The sequence below is a fragment of the Oreochromis aureus genome, linkage group 7 (assembly GCF_013358895.1).
Source record: "Oreochromis aureus strain Israel breed Guangdong linkage group 7, ZZ_aureus, whole genome shotgun sequence".
Classification (NCBI taxonomy): domain Eukaryota; kingdom Metazoa; phylum Chordata; class Actinopteri; order Cichliformes; family Cichlidae; genus Oreochromis; species Oreochromis aureus.
This window is the reverse complement of record NC_052948.1, coordinates 37617674-37637618: the sequence shown is the minus strand read 5'-3', so window position 1 is coordinate 37637618 and position 19945 is coordinate 37617674. Positions and strand designations below refer to the sequence as shown.

Below are 19945 nucleotides of genomic sequence, written 5' to 3'. Positions count from 1 at the left end.
TTGATTGCTGACTCAAATAACAATGAAAATAATGCTGGAAGCCCCCCCTGCTGTGTGGTGGAGTTGCGCCCATGCCCTATTTAGCTCCCACAGCAACAGCTTGACAAACTAGACTGATTGCTGTTCCAAGAGTTAGGTGATTGATAGCTCAGTGGCAGCTACTGCACACTGGAGTTCAGCAACAGGACAGAAATAACTTATATGCATTCCACCTGCAAAAATGTGCTGTTTGATAATACAGTTTTTTACTAGTATGCTTTCTTGCTTTTAACTTATTATTAACAATAACTTTCCCAAAGCCAAATTTTCATTCTTTACCTCTTCAAAGAATGTTTCTTGATCTCTGCAGCAGTTTTTTCAAGCTGCACCTGCCTAGGAGCCGATTACAACCAAAGTTCAACAGGCTAAAACTTTTAAACCTTTTTAGTAGACAGACATTAAGGCACTTCTTCAACACCCTGTCATCTTTATTTCTTGCTGGGATGTCATCAAGCTATTTATTATGTGGCAATGCGTGTTAATGTAGAGCAATATATAAACATAATTTGTTGTACATCAAGTTAGAACTTTAAAATATAAGTAGGCACTCATTAGAAACTTAGTTATTAACGGGCATCCACATGGGAAGCGATTAGCAGTGATTTGGTAACCAGAGACCGTAGAAAATCAATGACATTCAGCGACTTTAAATGTGGATGGGCAAAATAACTAGTGGCAAAATAAAGTGTACGGGATCTGAATGAAACATTTCAAAACCTTGAGGCAATTGATTAAAACAACTGCCAATGAGAGTGAAAGACACTGCTGACTGACATATAACAGAATATAACAAAGATCCGATACTGTAAATCTTTAAATAGAGGAGGATTATCTAGGCAAGCAATTGGACCTTGGAAGGTCCACTGGTGATCAGTCTAGTCAGATCCGTCAGTAACAAAGCTAATTGCTTCATGTGTGGGTGTCCCTTTAGGCTTTGTGCTAATGCTAAATGTATATACACAGACAGACAGACAGAGAGATAGATAGATAGACAGATAGACAGACAGATAAAACTGTCCTTGTTTCTGCACCACAGGGGAAATAAGAGTTTTACATTTCCCATCGTTGGAACTATCATAACTTTTTATCACATGCAATACACTTTTAGCTAAAATTTCCATGCCACTTCAGTTCCCTAGTCAAGGTCATGGTATATTTGCACAGTGTGCCAGTGATGAAGGCAGTAATTTTTGCTGATATTATCTTGGAACCCAGGAATTCTGTCATATATTACAGTCCATTAATTAAGACGGTCATTTCTCTATCCATCCCCCTCCCCCTGACTTCTCCATCTGAAACCTTTTCCTCCTCTAGCTGCCCTTCACCTCCCTTTTTACTTTATACTTTCTCTTTCCTTTGCTAACTTCCAACACGTCCCCTTTCCTAAATCCTTTGAGTTGACCTTCTTTTTTTGCTGTTATTTTCCTGTCTGTCTCACTCTCTTTCTCCATTTTATCATCCCCATCACCATATTCATTTCCCCCATATCGCTGTTTTACTCTCATTCTTTCTTCTCTGTCTGTCTTTCACCAACTGGATTTAATAAATGAATGTCTTGGTATTAGCACTGACCTTCTGAATTTGGCTCTTGGGGAAGTTTTGGGTTATGTTAGCTATGTTATTAACCAAAAAGATTAGGGCTGTGAGGGAGGTTCCTGCTGGCTTATGTCTGATTAGTATTATCATTATTCAGTCTTGCCAATGGGAAGCAAGAAGAAATATTTATTAGATACACACTCAATTCTAAAAACAGATAATAAAAGTTTCTTTCACATTATCTAAGGTTACCATGATGCCACTGATGTTGCTCTTGATGCTATATTGGATGTATATCAGCCCCTAAAAGTAATTTTAATCCAATCACCTTAACTTTGACCACAATAAAAACTGGTATGGAAATAAGCTTAAATGTCAGTGAGAACAATAAAAAGTCTAAATTAAAATTTCATCAAATTTGTTTCTGAAGTTGAGTTAGGTGAAAGAATCACTTGAAACTATCAGAACAGGTTGATACAATATGAATTAGATGTTGAGCATTGGTTTCTTGTTGATGTGGCAAAAAAGGTAAATAAATTCATAATGGTAGACTACGACAGACACCTTTGGATTTGGACTCAAATATAGGAAAAAATATAAGGAAAAACTTGAACCTTAAAATGGGAGATCAGGTGTCTGTGTTATGGACGGCATGTACCCACTGATTAAAGTCTTGGTGTAAAACTGCCCTGATGGAAGTATTGTCTTGCAGGATGGAAAGTGTCACAAGGGGTCAGAGAACGGCTTAGGAAGTATGAAAGTGATGCTATGATAAAAATCTCAATCTAACTTAACATTTATGGAAGAATTTGGACTGATGTGTTTGACGTAATTCAAAATTAAGAACCAATGCAGTAATGCCATTTGAAGAAATGACGTATATCATTCGGAGGAGTTAAATGTGTGGAATCAAAGCCAAAGTGCACTGAAGCTCTTCTGCCCCCATGGTGGCCCAAAATCGTTCGTGCCTTTTTTTCATTCTTTTTTTTCACTTAATCCAAAAAAGAAGAAGTTAAATGTATACGGCAAATAGAAGAAGGTGTGTTTAAGCGATAACATCACCTGTATGAAGTAAAAACTAACACACAAAAAAATAGACAGCTCTTGATTCTCTCTCACCACTCAATGCTTTTTTCTTTCTCTACCGCAAAACCTACAGATGTTTTTGATCAAAGCAGTGTTATCCAGCTGTCTCCCCCAACCCCTCCCCACCCCCACCCCCCAACCCCCTATCCCTGAAGCCAACTCTCAGGAATCTTTCTCCCATTCCTCATTTCATGACCTCTCTAATCCAGGCTTGTAAAATATTAACTGCCCTACTCAGTCTCAACAATTCATCCTCCCTCATGTGCTGTACCCCTTTCCATCTAACGTCTCTCTACTCACCACCTCCCTTTCCATCTCTCTTTCCCTGCACTTCCTCTTCTTTTTTACACACCCCACTTATTCTCTCTGGCTCCCAAGTTCCTCCCAGAACATAACCGTCTAAAACGTGAAGTATCAATTAACCCGGTTGCCTGCAAATCTTCCCGTCTTCTCCAGTGGCTTTGGCAAGCCGGATGATGGGCAATGAACAGGCTGACACACATAAACACTCTGACACTGTACGTTTACATGTGCAGTGGGGCCAAGATAAGATGGCAGGAAACAGGAAGTGGATTTATTTGAGCATCGGTGCCCTGACTCACAGACAGACATGCACAGAAAACACGCATACACACTCACATACAAACACTTACACAGCTGCAGCTGCCTCAGTGTTCACATAAAAGGAGAGGCAAATGCAGAGAGAGCGAGTGAATGTTAAGCTCTCCGTGGGAAAGAGAGACAGGAGAGGATAAAGTGATAACTTCATTCCAAGATGTTTGCGGAGGAAGTGTAAGTGTGAGAGCGTGTCTGTGGGTGCAGAAGTTGCATGTTCATGCATACTTGTGTAGAAGTGTGGCCTGTATGCATCTGTGAGAAAAGTACACATAGGTCCGTATCAACAGTACATCTGTATCAGTGCATTAATATGTGCATGACCGTGAAAGTGCCAACAGCAGTTTATTGCTGATAGTTATTATGTCATACAGCAGTTAATCAGATCTCTCTTTTATAAATTGCCAGGCGGATTTAGCATTTTGCTGCGTCATACCTCACAAAACATCTGAGGACCCTGCCTAACCAGCTGTGCCACATGCTGACTGAGGCAAGAAGATTTCAGTGTGCCTGTGAAAATGATTAGAAAACAGTATCTGCAGATGCAGAATACTGTATACAACTGTGATAAAAAAAAATTTAACATACAATCATCGTAATTTTGAGCTTTAATGATTTCTTTGAACTTCGACTATTAGTATATGTGTGACAAAATCTGAAGGGAAGTAATATTTTTTTTATTCCTTCCTTTAATAAACAGTATTTGCGGTTTGCGTTTGATACAATCTGCGGAGAGTGTTTCTATTTAAAATAACATCCTGTGGCTTCTTTGCACTGCAAATAAACAATTTTGTGGCAGACTTTGCAAAGCTGCTATCACTGTCAGCTTTGCAGACAGTGATAGCAACCTTGAGAGTAATTTTGTAAATGAACATGCTGTAAAGCCAAAAGTGTTATGAGTTTACTTCCAGTTTTGAAATGTGTTAGCCTTTCATTTGCCCTGTTCTCATTACAAAACATTTTTAGACACAAGGGTGTCTGTGCTAAGAGGAAATGCGATATCACACTCACTTAACGCAAATGTGAAAAGAAACCTTGTGTCTGCAATGATTTTCTGTTTGGCCGTTTGTCTGGTTAAAATATATAAGCACATCATTAAAGGCTAACCTTCTGACTTCTCCCAGGATTATTTGTTTATTTCAGCTTTAGAGATTTTTCCGCATAGAAAAATTAGACTTTTTTGCACTATTGAGCATTATTTGCAAAGGAATAAGAATTCTGTGGCTTGAGGCTGTGTAATAATATGAAATAATTTTGGAAATGATTTTGAAAGCTCAGAGCCTGAGCTCACAAGGGTCCAATACAAAGACAAGTGAAGGCCAAAAGTGGAGGAGGGGTGGCGGATCAGAGGGCCCTGAGCAACAGCCCAATCAGACATGAATAACCCATGTGTGAAATCATAAATAATTTACTGCGTATGCTTACTCTACCTGTCAGGACTAAACTTAGTAATTTACTGTTCATCTAACATACAACAGTATAATAAGTTTAAAGAAACTCAGTGAAGCTGATACTAATAAAATATAGGCGAGTAGTAGACTTTTTTAAATGGTGGTTACATATTTTGACCTGACCCTGTGTTATGTCAGATTTTACTAGTTTATAGCAAAAACATATATACATCTTGTAAAATCTGTCTAAAAATGTATCAACAACACTGATGAAAAAAAGCTTGCGAAATCGAATATGAAATGTTTATTCAAGAACACGCACTGGCAAGTCAGCAGAGATTTTTAAGCAAATCCGAGCTTCTGTCAAATATTCTAGTTTTCAAGTTTTCCTTTTCAGTTAATGTGAAATTGCAGAAGAAGGAAAAAAAAAGTCTTTCTATTCTGAAAATAAGATCGATACTCACTATTCTTCCAATCACTGTTCAGCTGTGTGCATTTTATTTCTCTATATCAGTGGAATTGGCCCAGGCAGCATCAGCATGTGCAGCCACCGACTGAAAAAATTTGATCTTTTCAACCTAAACTGATAATTCTCCTGGGCTCTATCTCTGTGTGTCAGCCAATCCAACATTTTACTGTTGGACTTTCAAAAGGCATGGCTCCCCTTAGGCATACAAATGTGATTCACTGATAAATGTTCTAGTGAGTTACAGCCTGACTGGAAAGTGACACAGTCACACAGTCTGATATGTACATGGCAATGAATCGACAAAGAGGGCTGTGTGTACATGGAGAACTGCACATTGTCATGGAAAAATACAACACGCAAGTGTGCATTGTTGCGGACACACAAACACAGAGAATATAAGTCTTTGGGATGGTAAATCAGAATGCCAACGCTGAACTTCAATTTCATTTCACGCCATTGCTGTGCAGTCACATCATAACTTGCAGCTGGTTGCTCACAGACACACACTTTAAAAACACACATGTGTGCACAAGTGAAGTCATAGACACAGAATGATAAGGAATCATCCTCATATATGATGGCAAGATATTCTGTGTAACGAAATGCTAACATACACACACACATGCTTACACAGTTGGTTCACCACAATCAAAATTCATCAGTATTCCAATCTAGTCAATGATAGTTTAATGGCTTGTAGCCTTGGTTACAACATGCATCTGTGCATATATGAGTCTGTGACAAGGTCAGACTGTTTACCTGCGAGAATCTGTGTGTCCAATATGGCTGCTGCTCCAGCAGCTCAGAGAATATACCAAACTGACTTCACTGCAAAGAGTGTATATCTTACTAACCCTTTTCCATACCATGTAAGCTGATCAACATTGTTTGCAAAACACTGTAAACTAACTAACTACAAATATGTGCTAATTAAAACCAGATTTTAAAAGTTGTACTTTCAAGTTTTATGCCATATGTGAGCTGTTGCAAGTCTTTTACAGCATTAGTTCAGTTTAGCCTGTAACCTCTGAACCACATTTGCAAAATCAAATTATTTGAAACCCTTTTCCAGTTCAGAAAACCTGATGAGAACTTCATCCTCTAAGTCAATGACAGCACTTCATCCAAAGACAGCAGAGCATTAGTAAGGTATAACACTGGAACTTTATATTTGAACAAGTAATTCTAGCCATGTTTAATCAGCTAATCAAACAGCACGGCTGCTCTTACTCACAAATATCTTCACTGGCACAAGTCTAATGATAATTTGCCTTTAAGTGATCTTTCTGGTCAAATAATTATTTGACCAGAAAGGAATGAAGAGAATGAAGAGAATGAAGAGAAGAAGTGAAAAGGTGTCATTTCATTTCACATAAATCAAACAATACAACACTGAGTCTTTGTGTGTCTTTGACTTTTTTCCCATAAAATGTAAAGTTTTTTCTTCCAATAGTCTTAACTACATTTGTGCTTGCTTTAACCTTGGCCTGAACTACTATATTTGAACACTGTGTGTGTGTGTGTGTGTGTGTGTGTGTGTGTGTGTGTGTGTGTGTGTGTGTGTGTGTGTGAGCGCACGCATCCCAAGTGTATAATCTTATATGAGGTCACTTTTTTCATGATTACTGTGTGTTTGAACTAGGATTGTGGTGCGGCAGTTTCATGCATAGCAACAGTGGAAACACAAGCAGATACTTATGATTAAACATTAGCAGTTTCATGATCATTGATGTGCATGTATTATGTTAAATGTTGTGGTAAAATGCAAAGCTGTGCATATATATCTTCTTTACTTCTGGACTGCATGTTAGATTTAAAATACATTTAAAAGTAACTAATTAATTCCCTTAGGAATCATTATAGTTTACAATAATGAAATAATTCTATACGAACTATATTTTCTTAAACATGTATTGTGTTAGAATCCTAATGTTCTGCACTTGGTGTTGCGCAAGTTTCTGTACACATGCTAATGTACATGTATATACATCACTATAAGTTAATCTGCCTGTGTGCATTTGTTTATGTGGGCTCGTTGCTTATGTCGGTTTAGTAAACAGCTCATGGAGCTAGATGTACAGCCAGTTGCTTTTTTGGTTTCTATGAATGTGCTTGTTTTTCTTTAAATAGCCTCTGGACAGCAATACTGGATTGTCTTGCAGGTCTTAGCCAAAATATGACATTATGCTGGCTCTTTATCGTTAAATCGTAATATACTGAAAACATCACAGGACTGCATAAGAACTGCAATGCCCTCAGTGCCCTGAAGAATCCCACATTTAATGCAAAGTTCAACTTTCCTGGCAAGAAAAAAAACTGTTGAGAAACTAGCCTTCCCTTGGGCCCTGATGGTGTGGTGTACGTGCGGGTGCACACACAATGAAAGAAACTTACCACATTACATTTCCAAGCATTTCAAATGTAATATATGTGGTGTTTTTTAAAACCCTGAAATTGTGACTTGAATTATGCATTCACTGTTTTGTTTGTTTTACTTTTAAGCTGTGGTGTAATTTTTTTTAGGTAGTGCTTGATGTTTGTGTTGTTGGTGGTAAGCATGAAAAATAGCAGATGAAATGACATTAAATCATGAATATAATGCTGGCAGCATGCCATCGACGTGGTTCATTTTTGGACTCTGGTGTTTCAACTTGAAAGGAGAGAAAACAAAAAAACTCGCACTAATATAATTCATCAGATTGAATCCTGGTTTTAGTTCCAAAATTGTGTACTTTTGGTTGCTAGATGAGAGGTTTTGGAGGTAGTCAATAAATGATCTTTTCTTAAGGCTCCAGGGTAGTTATAAGCTCTGTATATACTTAGGCAGTCTCAACTGGCTTCAAACCAAATAAAAAGAATAATAAGTAAAATTAGTAACACTAAATCTTTGTGAAGGACATTTGTGGTTCATATTCTCATTTAGCAGGGAAAACCAGTGTTCTACCACTGCGTAAAGTGCCCTGTCTATTACCAAGAGAACAATAGCACTTGAGTTGAATGCCATTATGGTTATTAGGCCTGCTTGTCTGGATGGTCATGAGGCATGAGGACATTATGCAGGGCAGTCTACGTATGCGCGAGTGAGTACATGATTGTAATCATAAGTATCTGCTTGTGTTTCCACTGTTGCTATAAGGTGTATTATGCATGAGTGGCATGTTAGAAGACTACTGATCTCCTGATATACCATGTATGAATACTGAAGTTTCAACACAATTCATATGGCATGTAAGTGAGCAGCATCAAGGTCAGAGGGAGCGAAAGTAATGGAGAGGGGAGAGCAAAAGATGAGCAATGAGATATACAGAGGGGGGACAAGATAAGAGAGACAGAGTGAGAATAACTCTCAGAAGGATAAACAAAAGCAGACACAAAGGTAACAGCTAGCATCCCTACAGCAGATAGTAGTACTACAGCATGGAGGGCTCACGGACATTATCATATGTTGATTTTTGGTATATTAAGACTCCATAAGACCATTTTATCTGTGCAACTGGAGCTTGTATGAATGAAGGACGAGGCTTAAAATCCTGATAAAGTTAATTCTCTGGTGCCATAAACTACACAAGTTATCCAAAGTGTTCAAGTGGATTAAATGTAACTTCAGTAATATGAATTCACACTTGATTTAATACCACATTGAACATTTTTAATCCTTAAATATTTAGCAGAACACTCTGTGTTTATCAGCCCCCAGCTGAGAATAGTCAGTAGTTATAACTGTACCAGCTGGGGATGTTTTTAAAACTCTGTCTCTGAATCTGTGATCTCTTGATGAGTGGAAAGTATAGCGACACGAAGCAATGAGAACAAAAATGTTACGGGTTATCTGAATAAGTTAAACTAAGATGAATCAACAGGAATCAACAGCTTGAAATGCACTGAGCCCACAGCTTCAGAAAATGTAATTCCGGTGCACACTGGACACTGTTTGTGAATCATCATCAGCTAAAAGTTATTGCTGGACAAGTTGAAGTTCAAAGCAGGGCATTGATACAGACAGATGGCAGTGACACATAGACAAGGGTGGAGGACGAACGATAGAGATAGAGACTGACACAGAGAGTGAGAGGAGAGGAGGAGAGTGTTGATAGGACAGAAGAAAGACAAGAAGAAGTGAGAGGACAAAATGAAATGGAGAGAGATGGAGAAGGAGCAAAGGCGAAAGATGTGACTGGATATTTGAAAGGACTGAGGCAGTGAGAAGGTGATGTAACCTGAGAAGATACAAAGGATTGGATGTGGCAGTGAGGGGGACAGGAGAGGTTAAAGAATCATTGCTGTACATAGACGGGTACTGACCTTCACAAAAACAAGAAATGCTAAGTGCAAAAATTTTGTAAGGGGTAAGCTCTCGCCAGAGACTTCATTTTTCTTTCAGCTACTAATAACAACTTCTTTCTGATGAAATCAGTTGGATGACATTCATGACTTTCCACTTCTACTCTATTAACAACTCAATGTCAGTGTTCAAATCAATTTTGAAATGACTTCTGTGTCTTTGATAAGTAAGAATTACTATTACAAGTTACCAGTAATCACACAATATATTCTGCAGTTAGTTGGTTTGAAAGTGCAATGAATGACCACAGACTTAAAATTCAAGGTCTCTCCTCTCCTCTCCTCTCCTCTCCTTCCTGCACTGCATGCTGGGAGTGTGAGTGAATGGGTGTGTGAAGGTGTGTGGTGAGTGCGTGGAGCTGTTGAGTGAGTTTGGGACGTTTGGACTGTTTTTTCCAGAAAACTTTGGGCTTATGGGTGGTTAAAAGGTAAGGCACGTTTATTTCATTGTGTTGTGTGAAGTGAAGGACTTTAGTTAATTGGCCGGTTTTACCTTGGGTTATGGCGTCCCTCCCCAGTGAGGGTTCGCCTCCCCTGTCTATTAGACATGGGGCCAGGGTGGTGGCACCCCAGCAGTACACCGTGGAGCAGGTTCTGCTAGCTGTTGGTGAACAGGTGGGCCATGAGAATATAACTTATGGCTCTCGGATGAACAAGGCTGTGGTTGCTTTTCTCCGTGAGGAGCGCTTGGTTCACCTGTTGGTTGAAAGGGGATCATTCTGGATGATTTGTTTGTGGGTGTTTCGCCGCTGTTTGTGCCGTCTACGCGGGTCACCGTGTCCGGTGTCCCGCCGTTCATCCCGAATGAGCTACTTGAAAAAGAACTGACCCGCTTTGGAAAGTTTGCTAGCGGGTTCAGGGTTGTTCGTCTTGGCTGCAAAGACGCCAGACTGCAGCACGTTCAGTCACTAAGAAGGCAGGCCTTCATGTACCTGAACGATCCTTCGCAGACACTGGAAGTGTCGTTTAAAGTACGGTATGAAAACGGCTTATATACTGTTTACGCCAGTGCAGGTAGCATGAAGTGTTTTGAGTGTGGTGATGTTGGCCATAACGCTCGTCCTGCCCTCACAAAGAGCAGGAGGTGCGTGGTGACACAGGTGAGCAAGAGGCTCATGCTAGTGGGGCGAGTGAGCAGGAGCGCGCTGCCGGTGCGGGAGAACGGCCGGCTTGTAGCGATGCGGACGAGCGGCCGTCTCACGAGCAGCGCTGTCATCGGCGAGCCGCTGGCGGCGCAGGGTGACAGAATGGAGGTCGCAGCCAGTGCTCCACAGGCTGCGCTAGAAGAACAGGGGTAGTACAGGCGACTACTGAGGTGGAGGATGGCTGTGATGACATACAGGTCAGGGGAAAGTGTGGAGGAAAATCAGGATAGTGGACAGACCAAAGCAGCGGCAAGTGAGGTGGGTGTTGCAAATGTAGTTTCGGGTTCTTTGAGCGCAGAAAATGAGGAAGACGACTTGTTGGAAGATGATTCCCTGTCACAATGCTCTGATATTGTTTCACAAGACGACCATCAGCAGTCGTATTCCTTGGAAGATATAAATCGCTTTTTGGATGAGACATTTGGTATGCAGTCTGTGGATGTCACTGAGTTTTTTCCAGATGTTGATCTTTTTATAAAATCTGTTCTGAAAATCAGAAGAGTTGTTGGTTATGAACAATTGAGCAAACAGAAAAGATTCCGTCTTAAGAAGATCCTGACTAAGTTGAGGAGGGAAAAACGTGGAAAAACTCCTTTAAAAGCATAGTGAGATGTTTAGAGCACTAAGGGTGTCTTTCTGGAAGTGTCTCACTGTCTTTTCTCTTTTTCTCCTCCTCTTCTCTCTTTCTTATATGGCGAGCTTGAGAGTAGGTACACTTAACATTAATGGGGGTAGGGATAGGGAAAGGCGTGCAGTCTTAGTGGAGCTTAGCAAGAACAAAAACATTGATGTGTTCTTTTTACAGGAAACACATAGCACTGTAGATAATGAGACAGAATGGGGAATGAGTTGGAGTGGGCAGGCTTTTTAAGTCATGGTACCAACCTCAGTGCGGGTGTAGCAATTTTATTTTCTGGGCACCTTCACCTGTCACATGTTTCTGTCTGTGAGATAGAGCAGGGAAGGGCTCAGGTAGTAAAAGCAACTATCAAGGGGATATCTTTTGCTTTTCTGAATGTCTACGCCCATAACTCAGTTGCGGGTCGTGTGCGATTATTTCGAAAAATTACTGATGGGTTAGCAAAATTAAATAGTGGTTCAATAATAGTGCTGGGAGGGGACTGGAATTGCACAACCCACCCTTCAGTTGACAGAAACACAGGAGAGCCTCACCCACCTTCGGGCTCACTTTTGTCTACAATCATTCTTCAGCATGATTTGACTGATGTGTGGAGAAAGCTCCATCCCGCAACCAGACAGTATACATATGTGAAAGTCTCTGAGAGCAATGTGAAGGCAGCTAGGCTTGATAGATTATATATCAACCAGACGTATAATAATAGACTAGTTAAAGCAGAGATTTCACCTGTTGGTTTTTCTGATCATCATTTAGTGACTGCTGATATTTCTTTATTGGTGCATTCTACCATCTGTTCGCACTGGCGCTTTAACGTGCAGCTGATTCATGACAAAGAGTTCTGTCGAGCTTTTTCTGACTTCTGGTGCCACTGGAAACTGAGGAAAACGGACTTTTGCAATTTGGCTCAATGGTGGGAGGTGGGGAAGACACAGATTAAGCTTTTTGTCAACAATACACATCACATGCAACGGCTACTGTTAAAGATTACTTGGAGGACTTAGAAGAGAGCTCAAGAGGCTAGAGACTGAGATTTTAAGTGGGACAGACGATAGAAATGATGCCTGGGGCAGTAGGAGGAAGGCTTTGGGCAAGTTTCTTCACGAGAGAGCAAAGGGTGCTCTTCTCAGGACTCGGATTTCTACTATTAAGGAAATAGATGCCCGACAAAGTTCTTTTTAAGCTGGAGAAAAGGGTTCGAGAGTCACACCAAATGTTGCACCTAAGGCTCCCCGATGGGAAGGTGACTTCTGACTCAGTGGCAATGAGGAAGCTTGCCATTGACTTTTATGCCGGCCTTTTTAGTGCTGACGCTGTGTGACCCTGAATGTGTGACGAAGAAGATGCTGGTGGGGCTGCCACGGCTGGATGAGGCTGAATCGGCTGTGTTGGAGTCTGCTATTTCCTTTGCGGAGATGTCTTCAGCGGTTCAACAACTTAACGGTGGTCGGTCATCAGGAGTTGATGGTCTTCCTGCGGAATTTTACCAAAAATTCTGGTCGATGATGGAGAGGACATTTATGAGGTTTTCACGCACTGTATGACCACTGGGATCTTGCCAACAAGTTGCACAAGGGCAGTTTTGACTTTACTGCCAAGAAAGGGGACCTGGGCTTGCTCAAAAATTGGAGGCCTGTCTCTTTGCTTTGTACGGACTACAAGATTCTTATGAAATGTCTTTCTAACAGGTTGAAGACCTGTATTGACATGATTGTTGATGTGGATCAAGCATACTGTGTCCCTGAAAGAACTATTATGGACAACTTGTTTTAATTCGAGACATTATTGATCTGGCCAAGCTCAAGGGCTTGGATGTGGGGTTTTATCTCTGGATCAGGAAAAGGCCTTTGATAGAGTTGATCACCACTATTTGTTTAAAACTTTAGAAGCTTTTGGGTTCGGGAACATTTTCATTTCTTGGATCAAATTGTTGTATTCAAATGCTGCTGTTATGTTAAAGGTGGGGGAGGGTTGAGTCGGCCTGTTCCGGCTCTGAGGGGCATCAGGCAGGGATGCCCTCTTTCTGGTATGTTGTATGCACTGGCCATTGAACCCCTTTTACACCATCTTAGACAGGGACTCTTAGGTTTTACCTTTACCGGAGCAGGAAGTCCAGTAAAATTGTCTGCTTATGCTGATGATGTTACGGTTTTTTAACCAGTCAATGTGATGTTACAACACTCAGAAAGACACTGGACTTGTATGAGCGAGCATCCTCCGCAAAGGTTAACTGGTCAAAGTGTGAAGGTTTCATTTTGGGAGGGTGGGTTGATAAAGGGGAGCCAGTGTTACCGGCAGAATTACAGTGGAACAGGGAGGGACTGAAGTGTCTGGGGTGTTTTGGGAACTGATGCTTTTCAGGGAAGAACTGGGAGGGTGTTGTTGAAAAGATTGCTGCCCGGTTGTCTCGATGGACTTGGGTCCTGCCACAGTTGTCTTACAGGGGAAGGACTTTGGTTGTTAACAACCTGGCCGCTTCTGTACTCTGGCACCGTGCCACTGTTGTTGAACCTCCAGCCTCTCTTCTCAAGGAGATACAAAACGACTGGTTAATTTCTTTTGGGAGGGTTTCACTGGATCAGGTCTGCTGTGCTGTCTCTACCTGTGTCAGAGGGGGTCAGAGTCTGATCGACCTTCGCAGCCGTGTCACAGCGTTCCGTCTTCAGACAGCACAGCGTTATCTTTATCAAAGACAACAGCCACCCTGGTTCAAGACTGCATCTACGCTGCTTCACAGGATAAAGGAACTTACATATGACAAGCACCTGTTTCTCATAGACCTGACTGGCATGGACCTTTCGCAGACCTCTGTTTTTACCAGTCTGTTTTGACTGCTTGGAAGACTGTTTTTAAAGTACAGAGAGACTGTTCTCAATTTTATGGTGATGTTGGTGAGGAGCCTCTGTTTTACAATTCCTTGGTGCCAAGTAGGATGCTCAGCACTGCTAGTGTGCAGAGGTTCCTCGTCAATGCTGGTCTTACCAAGCTGGCGGACCTGAGGACGGGCAGGGCAGTGGAAAACGGCTGCCAAGTTGGCTCAGGAGACTGGGATCAGGTCTCTGCGCTTTCTGGAGAAGCTGGTGGAAGAAGTCGTGGGTGGTCTTCCTGGACTCGTAAGGGCTGCGCTGGGGACTCGCTCTGCAGGTGGTCAACCAAGTTCAGCTGACTTCCTTTGCTGTCTGTTTGTGCTGCAGTTGGGGAGCAGGATGAGGAGGAGGCTCTCTTCTTTCCTTTCGAACACCTGTTCTGGGTGACCTGTCAAGGATTTCAAAGAAGGCTATATATGAGGTGGCTGTAAAGGTGCTGAACAGGGGATTGTTGGCTGGTGTTCTGGAGTCGAGGTGGTCAGGTGTGTTGGCTCCGGGGTCATCTCCGAGGGGCAGCTGGAGGTCCCTGTACAAACCTCCCATAGAGAAACGCAGTGCGGATCTCCAGTGGAGAATCGTGCATGGGGCCGTGGCTACGAACAGACACGTGGCACATATGGATCCACGAACGGGGAACCACTGTCTTTTCTGTCTGACCGAGGAAACACTGCAGCACCTGTGGCTTGGCTGTTCCAGGCTAGCTGGCCTTTTTTCATTGCTGCGGCAGTGGCTTGCTGGCCTTGGGAGTGTTTTGGAGGAGGGTCTCTTTATCCTGGGTCCGAGGTACTCTGCAGCGCAGCGTAGGGAAGGTTTGTTTGATTAATTTTTGATAGGTCAGGCGAAGATGAGTATATGGCTCACAAGGAGGAACAAAATGAAGGGAACGGGATCTGTAAATTTGGAACTTATGTTTAAAGGGTTAGTGGGTGCACGTTTGAAAGTGGAGTTTGTTTATTATAAGATGGTGTCCAACATTGAAGAGTTTGTCTCTATTTGGGGCATTAATGGGGTTTTGTGTAAAATAACTGATGATAATTTAGGTTTGACTTTTTGAAAAGTGCCGAATGGAGTGTTTTCTGGTTTTGTTTTGGTTTCTGTGTTTATTGTATTTGGGTGGGGTTGATGGTGGGAGGGGAGGGTTGTTAATATGTTGATTTGGCATTCATTTTCAGTTCTGGTTGTGAGTTGAAGTATTGATGTAATAAAGGTGTGTTAAAGGTCAAAGGTCTCTTCTCTTCTCTTCTCTTCTCTTCTCTTCTCTTCTCTTCTCTTCTCTTCTCTTCTCTTCTCTTCTCTTCTCTTCTCTTCTCTTCTCTTCCTTGTCACATGAAGCACCAGGGCACCAGCATCATCATCAAAGCTAACATCAAAGTCAAACTTTAAGGTTTATGCTAAGATGCAAATAGCTTTTTATGTAAATAAAGTCACACAAACTTGTTCAAAGTAAGTTGACAGAGAAGGAGATCAAAGAAATTGGCATTTCTTGCCACTGACATGCATATGCACACACATTATTTGGGGAATTTGGAGGGCGAGCATGGAGATGGTTCGGGCGGACAGCAGAAGAAAAAAAATGATAATAATAGAAAAAAATGAAGATGGCATGAATCACAGAGAATAACAAAAAGAAAGGGTTAGTGAGGGGTAATGAACGGCGGAATAGAAGACGAAGAGAACAAACAGCGTTGGGTTAATGTTAATGGGGACAAGGATCTTGTCCCATTAAATATAGATGGCTCTGTTATGGGACATGAAATATACATGAAACACTGGGTTGACATCTGTATCAGCTGTGTTAAGAAGCATGTCTGAGTAGATTGAGAGATGGAAGCTAGCTCAAGTGAAAAAAGAACTGCAAAATGAAAGGCATTGTTGTGAGAAACAAAGGTGGGTGGGGACAGACACACAAAGAAAAAGACAAGGAGAGACATCAGACCAAGACAAGGATCTTGACAGCATTTGATCTACAGCCAGTAGAGGCAAGCCCCCCCCCCCTCCCCCGTTCATAGAAGAGGGCTTTTACAGAGATGGGGATCGATATTTTATTGTTGTTTCTTGTTGTGCTGTTGATCCTCAGTGTTAAGTGTTAATCTGAGGTCTTCAGTCTCTGTGGTCGTGGCATGCCCCATGAGGCTTATCAACACAACAGGGCTACTAACCCCAGTGTTTGGCAAGAACACCCATTAGGCTCACATATAACCCTTAACCCTGGAGGTCACAGACCCAACTACTTTCCTGACTGGGCATTGCTGTTAGTTAACAGAAGATGAAAAGACACATCAGAGTCAACTTTCTTTTTCAAAATTTGTTATGATAGAAATAGTCACAGAAAGTTGTTTGTGTTTATGGACCTGATTTGTTTTGGGGGGTTTTGTCAGTCCCCACATTTTTGAAATATATTTCAATTATAAATCACAATGTATTTTTTGTCTGTAGCAGAAATGTTGTCAAGAGCTTTCTGCGGGGATGTGTCAGTCTGCCAATCAGGAAATTGAGCTGTGAAATAGCAACTGTTATATTTTTGCCCAAACCATCTTTTTCCAAAACTAACTAGTTAGTGTTTAATACCTAAACCTAACTGGAACATTTTAAAATCATAATTCAATTGAATTGTGAAAATCTGTCCCTTAAGGTACTGTTTCTGACGTGAGCAGCAAAATGATTCATGTCATTGCCAAAATTTGAACCTTTGTTCCTTAAAGTGGAAAATATATTTTTTTGTGTACACAAATAAACATTTATGAAACCAGAGAGATTTAGTGAGAGAGAATTAGTGTCCAGAAACACACACACACACAGAAAAAACAAAAAAAGAATAAGAATAGATTCATTGGAAGTGTGTTGAATCCTAATAATACTGTTTCTTTTCCAATGTATCGCTTAAGAAGCACATAAAAAATGCAACTTTGATAGAGTCTGTTGTTTTGTTTGTGCAAACCAGTAAACCAGACTATGTTTTGCTTTGCATATTCTCATTCATGCCTTGATTTTGACCGTCTGTGTTCAGTTGCCAAGGGCCAACATGCACACAGGGCAGTAATTACACTGCACAGATATTTTAGTGGTTATTAGCTGTTGCTATCACCAGCACTTAATCATTGTCTCTGTCTCTTTTTAGCTGATAGGATCCAGTATGGACGAATAGGCAGTGATGTCACCATGCAGTGTGGCTCCCTGGACAATGATGCATCAGTATCATGGAAGATGAATGGGACATATGTGAAGGCCCAGCACAGTCTAGAAGGTCCCAGACTGATTCTGACTAACGTGTCCCTGAACCATACTGGACTCTACACCTGTTTTCAGAAGCAAGATGATGACAAACATGAAGCCATCTTTCTCCAAATTGGAAGTAAGTACAGTAGCTACGCATTTGCCCTCTAAGTGTTAAGGATGAGACATGACACATTTTTAATCATCCTGAAGGGAAAGTGAGTGATTGCAGACATAAGCTGGAAAGACAAAAGGTGAATAAAATAAGAAAGTAGTAAAATAAAATAAGCTAGTCTTGATGCCATTGGGATGTCAACAAAAAGCAAAGAAAAAAAACCCAACAACATAGAAACAAGTATGACACTGCTGATAATTTCAAAAGTAATCTGATAAAAATGTGATAAAAATAATGGCTATAGATGCCCTGCTTAGTCTTATTTCAGCTATGTTTAAGTAGCTTTCTGTGTAATGTAAAATTATTCAACAAAGTAAAGTAACAAGTACATTTTATGTCTTTAACACATTTAAAACCAAATGACTTTGCATTATATTACTACTATTACTACTACTAATAATAATGATAATCAATACAAATAAATCATGCTACATACATTCAAACCATTTACATAGAATAATACAACAACAACCCTAACCCTCCAACCACAATTCCAACTTCAGCTGCTTCCAAAGCTTGACAAAAAAGGTCTAAATATGTGATCAGCTTAGACTTAGATAGTCTCGGTCGATGCTTGTGATATCATTTGTGATATCATTCCAGTCTTAGTGGAATCACAGTAAAGGCCCTTTTGAAATAAGCTTTGACTGCGGGATGGTCAGAGCTTATAAAAGCTTCGACCATCCCTGCAATCAACTGCGTCTAAAGACTGAGGAATATTACTTAAGAAGCTGAATCCATTCTATTGACTAGTCACAGGTCCTGATGTTATGACTTTGTATTAATGACTGTGAGGGTCAACATACTGCTGGCTACCAAATTTCCATATTCTTTTTGTTCCGTGCAAAGTGAGCACTTCAGCTAAATGACAATTTTAATAGTACGCTGTAATGTTTGAGGGGCTGTTTCATTCAAATTTTAAATGCCAATATAAAACTTGAATTGTTGTGATAACAATCTTTACAGTAGATCTGCTGCCAGCTGACCAGTTCTTATGAATAGCTGTTAAAATTATATTTGGTCTATTTCCTGTTATGGTGTGCATAATCGTAATAATCATACGAAAAGTAAATGATGTCACTTTTAATGGACTGCCATGAGGGTTTGTGAGTTGGCATTGGCCTCATTTTAAATCCATTATTTTCATGGTGAAAGTTTTATGCACTTATTCTTTGCATAATAAGTGTGTTGGATGGAGTGGTAAATGGCAAGAAGATGACTTGAATGAAATTGCCTTTGTTATAAATTGCTTTATTTACTAAGCTGAACAGTTTATATGACAATGAAAAGAAGAACCCCAGAAGTAATTTCATTAGTTGGTCTCTATTTAAGTTAAACGTTAATCTTAGTACATGCTTTTGTGTGGTATACTGGTATAGCTTACAGGATGTCCAAATATTTGAATGTCCATAAATGTTAATAATGATTTTAATGAAAAGTGATTTCTCTAACCAGCAGATTAGCGTTCTGCCTTATTTATAATACATCACATAACTTATTCACAGTTATTATATTTATCATCCTCCTCCATCCATTAGCTTGGCTGTTATTTTTGAATTCATCTGTCACTGCAGTTATGCCTCATGACTGATTGAATGTCAATCTTAAATGACAGATTGAATAAAAACAATGTTCAGTCAACAGTGAATTATTATCTACTTACTGTAGTTAAAATTAAAAAAAGAAAAGCAGGGACATTATCTCTGCTGGGCAGTGTTTGTTCACATGAAAATGATCACTCTCTGTCTTCCCTCCTTTTCAGTCTGTTAGTAGTAAAAGGAATAGACAACATTTTAAATTAAATTTTTACAGAAATCACACTGTAGCTGCAAGAAGGCTAGAGAGTGAAATTAAATATCTTCTTGGCATCAGTCACAGTAGGCTACTTCAGAACGGTGGCAAATTTTGATACACAGCACATGATTCATCACTCCAAGGGGGGAAAAAATAGCCCATACAGCGTTCATCTTTCCGACACTCTTGTGTTATTGAGTCCACCACAACTCTATTTTTGAGAAAAGCAAATTGAAAGACAGGTCGACTGGTTCATTTATCTCATTTGTGCCAGGTGAAATGTTAAAATGTCTTTCGTGAATCATGCATACAAATAACCGATCCAAAAAAACAAACAAATAAAATAAATAAACACTCAACGGTTAAAGATATTTTTGAAAAAGCGGTCAGCTCACGTCCCCTTTAGCTAAACAGTAAACCATGCCAGTATGATTCCATCCACTTGTCAACAGAACCAATAGAGGCCAAACACACAACCCATCAAGATTTTATCCCAGTGCTGATGTTAAAATGCTACATTTCCAAGCAAATGTTTGATGAATGAGACTATATGAGCGCATGACAGTTTGGTTAATCATATCAGCAATGATGAATTACACAATGCTGAAGTAATACTGATTTAATGAGTTTTATGTTA

General features: G+C 40.4%; 1 protein-coding gene across 4 annotated transcripts in view; it reads left to right on the top strand.

Annotated features, from left to right (window-relative positions):
• cntfr (ciliary neurotrophic factor receptor) overlaps positions 1 to 19945 on the top strand; it is a 208868-nt gene that overhangs the window by 100205 nt on the left and 88718 nt on the right. For 3 of the 4 annotated variants that reach the window (XM_039614789.1, XM_031753211.2, XM_031753209.2), the window contains exon 4: positions 17245 to 17478. In XM_039614789.1, coding sequence (XP_039470723.1) covers positions 17245 to 17478 — 234 coding nt within the window. Of the gene's footprint in view, positions 1 to 9785; positions 9906 to 17244; positions 17479 to 19945 lie in introns of those variants that run through there. The other variant, XM_039614790.1, reaches the window with a different exon arrangement.